This window comes from Microchirus variegatus (genome assembly GCF_963457635.1).
Source record: "Microchirus variegatus genome assembly, chromosome: 7".
In the NCBI taxonomy this organism is placed as follows: Eukaryota; Metazoa; Chordata; class Actinopteri; order Pleuronectiformes; family Soleidae; genus Microchirus; species Microchirus variegatus.
The window spans coordinates 3,186,322-3,193,044 of NC_139808.1; the positions used below are offsets into that span (position 1 = coordinate 3,186,322).

General features: G+C 40.5%; 1 protein-coding gene across 1 annotated transcript in view; it reads right to left on the reverse strand.

Moving 5' to 3' along the window:
• Positions 1 to 6,264, reverse strand: part of prdm2b (PR domain containing 2, with ZNF domain b) — a gene marked incomplete at its 5' end in the record, with an annotated part of 21,408 nt that extends 15,144 nt beyond the window's left edge. The window contains 3 exons of the mRNA XM_083892074.1: positions 2,911 to 3,063; positions 3,293 to 3,396; positions 6,150 to 6,264. Of these exons, the coding sequence (XP_083748200.1) occupies positions 2,911 to 3,063; positions 3,293 to 3,396; positions 6,150 to 6,264 (372 nt within the window). The remainder of the gene's footprint in view (positions 1 to 2,910; positions 3,064 to 3,292; positions 3,397 to 6,149) is intronic.
• Between the last annotated feature and the right edge of the window lie 459 nt (positions 6,265 to 6,723).

The window sequence follows — 6,723 nt, forward strand, 5'->3', positions numbered from 1 at the left end:
AATACTGGGTTTTACAGAAATTGCAGAAAAACAGTGCAAAAACGTTCTATTATGCACAAATTTGCTCTTTTCATGATTTATGAACATGTTTATTTAAAAAGTGGGAACCCAATAATAAAAAGTTAGGGAAGTAAGTGTATACTACACTTACAGTAGTACTGTGTTCTGCTGTATCTGGTCAAGGTGGAGTTAGTTTCAACCACTTTACATATCAGAGGGAAGTTAAGTGACGTGAATTACGACAATCCTGTCCTGAAAACATGAGCGAGTGTCGACATACGACCTCACTTTTTCATTAGTTTTCCATTTATTTTACATCATTTTTTTCTCTACCAATCTCTATGTTTCGATCTACTCACTTTGATTATTATCACGCATGTATAATTCTGCTTTTTTTTTAATTAAAGTTTAATTATTATTTATCCGTTTATTTGTCGGTGACTCTGCCTCCGGTGTATCCTCCCCAGCGTTTCCTCAGCTCCTTTTTATGTGTGATTTCTATTCTTAACGATCTATTGTTTACTCTGTAGCGTCACGAAGCAGAATCACGACCCACGGAGACAGACGAGCAAAGTTCAAGTGACATAAACGCAGCGCGGCGCAGCACATGGATAAATGCACACACTCGGCCGTCGTCCTTTGACTTTCACAAACTTGCATGTGTAGAAGTGTTGTATGAGGCTAGTTTTAGCTTCAGTACAGTTACCAGCTTAGTGTTATATGCTTATTTTAACCATAAAAAGGTCCATGTGCTCTTGCCCAGAATAACTTTCAATATCTGGCAGTTGTTTACAGTTTACTGCATGGTTAAAATAGTGTTTTAACAATTAAAAAACACAATATGTGCAATAGCAGGCCAAACTATGCACTGGTGTTTTTCTAACTTTTTCCACTCTGGCAACAAAGAAGCCGATTCGCCCGCTTCCTGCAACAGCGTACGTGAAATAACTGTCATTACCACACGATGACTTCGACGTGTGGCTTCTTCGACTTTCAGAAACGCTTGGATCTTTTCACTTAAAGGTACAATATGTAGTATTTATGGGTTTATATAACCCAAAATCCACTTTTTTATACATATTATGTGCTCCTGCATTGTCTAGTCGCTGTATAATAGTTTTTGTTTCATTTTCGTAGTGTTTCAAAAAGTCATGTAAAATAACACGGTCGCGGGCCGTGGTTGCATAGCCACTGTTAGCAGAGAGACGCCATGTTTCTACCGGAGCCTGTAAGGACAAACGCGAGAGAACAAAACAAGCGTCTCTTTACTTGTAGCTGAAGTCCCGCCTCCTCTCTCTCCGCTTCGTCTGCTACGGCCGCGGTAGCTCCGCCCTCTCCCTCGCCTCACGAACCTCATCTGCTGACACGCAGAAAGACGACGAGGACGACATTTGACCAGCTGAGGACACCGTAGCGCTCAGGGAAGGGAGGGGGTGAGCAGAGCAGCAGGTCTTTGTTGTAAATTTCAGCCTCTCCTCTAGATGGCACTATAAACTACTTATTTCCCCTTTAATTACGACGATGCTACGTTTGCGATACGCTGGGTGTTAAAGGGTTAAAACTCAACGCCTTTCCACACGTCCATATTTATGTCCATGCAGAAATGTCTGTGGGCTCCTTCGATTGACACGAACGTCATTCAATCGAGCGTTTTTATTTTTTTCTGTATAGAGCTCTGGACGTCAAGTGGACTCAGTTTGTCGCCACGGGCTCCTGCAAAAAAAAGTAATGGCCCCCAGTGTCAGTTTCAAGCCGTTAAAGTTCACCGCACACTTTAAATCCGCGGAGATCGATGCAACGTATGGGACAAGTTGTCAAGAACGACGATAAGTGACCCTTAAAAACAGCCTCCGCGGGGTTTCTGTTCACGAGTGCAGACCTACAGCCGGAGTGGACTTTTTATTCTAAAAGCTGTCCTCATCCTGTGCTCCAGAGAATACTCAGATGTCACAATAAAACAAGATGTGAAACCTAGTCAGCACTGGGTTCTGTGTTTAATACGAGTTGATCACACCGCACGAGTGGAATCTGTTACCTGCGGAATCCTGTTAAGCAGGATTGTTCAAACATTTTCAAATTTAAAACCAGTGCAAATGTATGTAAGATGCATCAAATAGTGCATTAAAAAAAAAAAAAAATAGTGCACATTATTAGCAGTAACTATTTTACTTGACAATCTCCAAAGTGCATAAAATCAAAAAAGGTGCACAACACATATCATATACGACCCACGGACATCTTAAAGTGCCTTTAACGGCATTGAAAAGAAATTATCAGTGTTATCAGGCTGCACAGAGTGATGCATTCAGAGTCAGTGCCATTGTAGGGAATTTATGTCGTAATCTGTAAATTGTTGTAAAATGTGTTGTAAAAAGTGTTCTCCCATATTGTTTATGCTAAGCTATACACTACTATCTTCACTACAGCCAGCAACGAGGCGAGTTTCCCCCGACATATCACCTGGTAAATACTCACAAAAAGTTAGGGACGTTTGGCAGAATGCACCTAAAAGACACTTTAACCTTTACAGGTGAACTGAAGTGAACCTTCTCTAAACCTTTGAATGCACGTTCAATACATTCGGTACTTATTGGATAACATTGCTGTTCTCTAACAAGGTGCGTACGAATTAAACTGTGATTTAACTGTAATGCCCGAAATAAACAAATCATTCATTCATTCAAGAAACTACCATTGCATCCTTCTACATAAATGCCCTGCTTTCATGGTAGACTATAACTTTTTGTAAGTAGCATGTTGTTGTTGTTGTTGTTGTTGTGTATCTAGTCTACGGATTTGAACAGTGTAGCATGATCGCATTGCACGTCACCAGCTACTGGAGCTCTACAGCGACATGCTCCGTCCTTCATAATAATAATAATAATAATAATAATAATGTGTTTCACTTACCCGTAAAACTTTGTAGTGAATGGTTCTGTTGATCTCCAGAGGAAAGAGGTTCTGCTCGTCGCCGGATCGAGCCCAGTTCACGTAACGCAGCCAGTTCCCCTTCGCGGGGTCTGTGGCGTCCACGCACATCCAGCCCCTCGCCGGGAAATACACCTACGGGAAAATGAGTGCATACATGATTTAAAATATATATATATATATTTATATTTATAGCACTGTAATAATCTTCAGATAACTTTGTAAACCGATTGCTCGACTGCTTTTTTTTTTAATAGCCTCGGCGTAAACCCTTTGCTTCTGATGTAACGACACCTAATAGAGAATGTAGTTGGGCTTGTTTGAGCTGCAGCAGCAGCAGCCAACAGTGACAAGAGGAACTCACCTCCCACATGTAAACATTACTGGTCACCTGGGACCTTTTCTTCTTCTCGCCCACAAACGGACCAAACCTCTCGCCCTTTGGAATCAGCCGAGTGGCCCAGACGCCTGGAAAATAAACACCGGGAGGAAACGGTGTTACGGTCGTTTCTGGGCACATTTGAAATGATATTTTAGAGCCATTTTCAGACATGAACTGAGGGTCCAGACGTTCTTTTTTTACTATAATGAACACAGTGGGAGAGATCGTCTGGGTGGAGAATCCCAGGAGGTTTGATTCTCTGGTGTTTCTGGACATTTCTAGGTAACTGGCAGCAGAATCTAGATCAGGAGAGTGAAAGTCATTGTAAATCAGGGGTAAATTGAGGGTCACCTATACAATTTTTTTTTTTGGTGTTTTCCATTAAATGTCAGACTTTTATTCATCTAAAGAGTTGCAAAATGAATAGAAAATATAGTCAAGACATTGAAAAGATTAGAAATAATTATTTTTTAATCAAAATAATAGTTTTGCCCTTTCGTCAAAGAACCAGCAAAACTGTTTTCAGCTGTGCTAACATCATTGCACAAGGGTTTTCAAGGGTTTTCTAATCATCCAATAGTCTTCTAACACCATTAGCAAACACAATGTACCATTAGAACACTGGAAATGGGCCTCTATACACCTATGTACATATTCCATTAAAAACCAGACGTTTGCAGCAAGAATAGTCGTTTACCACATTAACAATGTATAGAGTGTATTTCTGATTCATTTAATGTTATATTCATTGAAAAAAAAGTGATTTCTACATTTGTTAGGCTGTAAAGTCAGTGTACAGAGCAGCGCGATCTCACGTGGGCCGGACGAGTTCAAATAATAGCATAACAACCCTATTAAACAACAAGAACGCAATGTTTTCCCTTTGTTTTACCATTTAATTCAACTTTTTTTTTTTTTTTTTTTACAGAACATTGTGAAAAACCTGAAAATGTTAAATGCTAAAATTTACACATCTTATGGATCACAGTGGATCTACAAAGGTAAATAAACTTAAAATTTGAGTACACATCTATGTGGTATTCCTGAAACTAAAGTGGGCGCCAATAAAAAAAAGCGACCCCCGGGGGACAAATTAGGAACGACTGTATGTATATAAATACATAATTGTAGTAGATTATCTTTATTTACCCCCACGTAAACAGTGACTAATGCTAATGTCACTCACGTACATTTGTCTTAAGGGATAACACAACATTCTTACAGGAGTAGTTCACACATATTCATCTTTCAGGCCCAGATTGGACCTTCTGTGTGGGCCACAAATCTGTACATTTGACAACCCCTGATCTAGAGAATCTCCAGACTATCGAGTATCATAATCTGGAGACGCAAGTACCCCCCCGTTACCGTAATCTGACTGCCTGTTTGAAAGCTTCAGAAACCGCCTCCTCCTCCTCCTAAACACCCTGGTGTAACATCGCAGAGATCACGAAAAAAACAAAACTCACAGCCGCACCGTGTCGTAAAAGTGGGAACCAGTCGTTGTTTTCCCAGATTGAACCAATTCTGTCGGTTTTTTCACGCAAATAAATAAGTTCACCATCACACAAGAGAGTGTGAGTCTTCCAGGAGACACATTTGTGAACAACAATCATCATCATCATCATCAATATCTCTGACGACCTAGATTAAAATCCTCCTGCTGTAAAACCTCTCATAATAAATATAAAAAACTGTTCTGATGAAGCCTGATGACTTCATGACCCAATCATATTTGTTTTCCCTCATATATGCTGCATGTGTATAGCACACAATACATATTTTTACACGACTATTATGGGACCGTCGCTTCTTCCACGTTCCAACTTCCCGCAATGGCAAACAAAAATCCCACACAGCATCGTAAAATGTCCTCCTCCTCACCACGAAACCTCTCAGACCTCAAAACCATCACGTTCAATAAAGTGCTTTTGTACACGAGTGTATTTAAACGTGGCCGTCGTCTCCAGGGGATTATTTTACGGATTATGTTGAATATGTTGCAGAGAGACTGGAAACTAACTGGATTTCAAATCCAAACGGAGAGTTCTCTAGGCCGAGTCCACAACATGCTCCACACTTCACGTTTTTCATAATGTGCTATAATTTAATCTGGATTATTTTCCGTATTTGCTGCCGTCTACAGAATCCTGGCCAGGACTCCCTTAAAAAAAAGAAGTTCTTAATCTCAATGGGATTTTCCTGGTTAAATAAAAATGAATGATTCAGTGTTTGTACACTCTTAGAAATAAAAGTGCTCAGTAGAACCATATAAGGTTCTTTTAGGCTTGTCCTCATAGGAGAACCCTTCCTTTTAAAGCCCATTATTCAGGAATTCAGGGGTTTTAAAGGGTTCTCTGGATCAAAACGGTTCTTACTGGAACCATTAGTGTTACCAAGAACCATGGAAAAATACCTCTCTTCGGGAAAAGGGTTTTTCAGAAGCAAAATGGTTCCAGGTAGAACCTCAGCCCTTGTAGAAGAACCCTTTAGGAACCCTTATTTCTAAGAGTGTACAGAATATGAACTCCGGTATCAAACTACGTGTTCAACAAAGACTGTGAAGCAACATTTTCATCATTTTAGTCACAGTCATTTCTTTATCCCGATGAAAACCAACACCTTCACGACTAAAATTGGAATAAAACAGTCTCAGCACACGTCCTATAATAACTGCGACTTATAATGTCACCAAAAAGTCAACACGACTGGTTCTATCGATTGATTTATTCACCGATTCAGTCTCAAAATAAAAACGGGGGCTTTTCATTTCAACACTGCACTTTGATCACCGCTGTGCTCCACGAGTTCCAAGTGGAAAATGAACTTGTGAACTCACCGACGCGACTGTGGCAGATCGCTGAAGGTCTGAGGTTCAAACCGTCGGGCAAACCCTTCCACACATGGGCCGGGATTTCTTCCAGAGTTTCCACCGTCCCTACAGAGATCGCCATGACCTGCAAAAATGGAAAGATTTGGGAAAATTACATTTATCAATACTTTTACTGTACAATACTTGGGAAGTGGGGTTTTCCCCCCCCAAGTATTGTACCAGTAGATATTTAAAAAAGCTTTAAATTTGTGGACATTTGTGTGAAAGAACGTCTCAGACGACACGCGACGGACGTTAGTTTTCCGTCAGTGGAATAATCAAATGATTTAAACATTCAATATCATTCAAAATTGTGAATTATTATTTGTGAAGCGCTCAGCAAAACTATCAGATCTGACCGAGGGAGCATTTGTGCGTATACAGAGACAAACGTGACGTCGGGCGGCGACAGGAAGCGTCCGTCCCGTTAAAAATGTTTGCTCGCTTTACTAGCCCAATGTTGCACTTCCTGTGTGCGGCGCAGTACGACGTAAACACCAGAGTCAGCAGTGTACGAACTCTACCTGCGATAGTTTGAAAG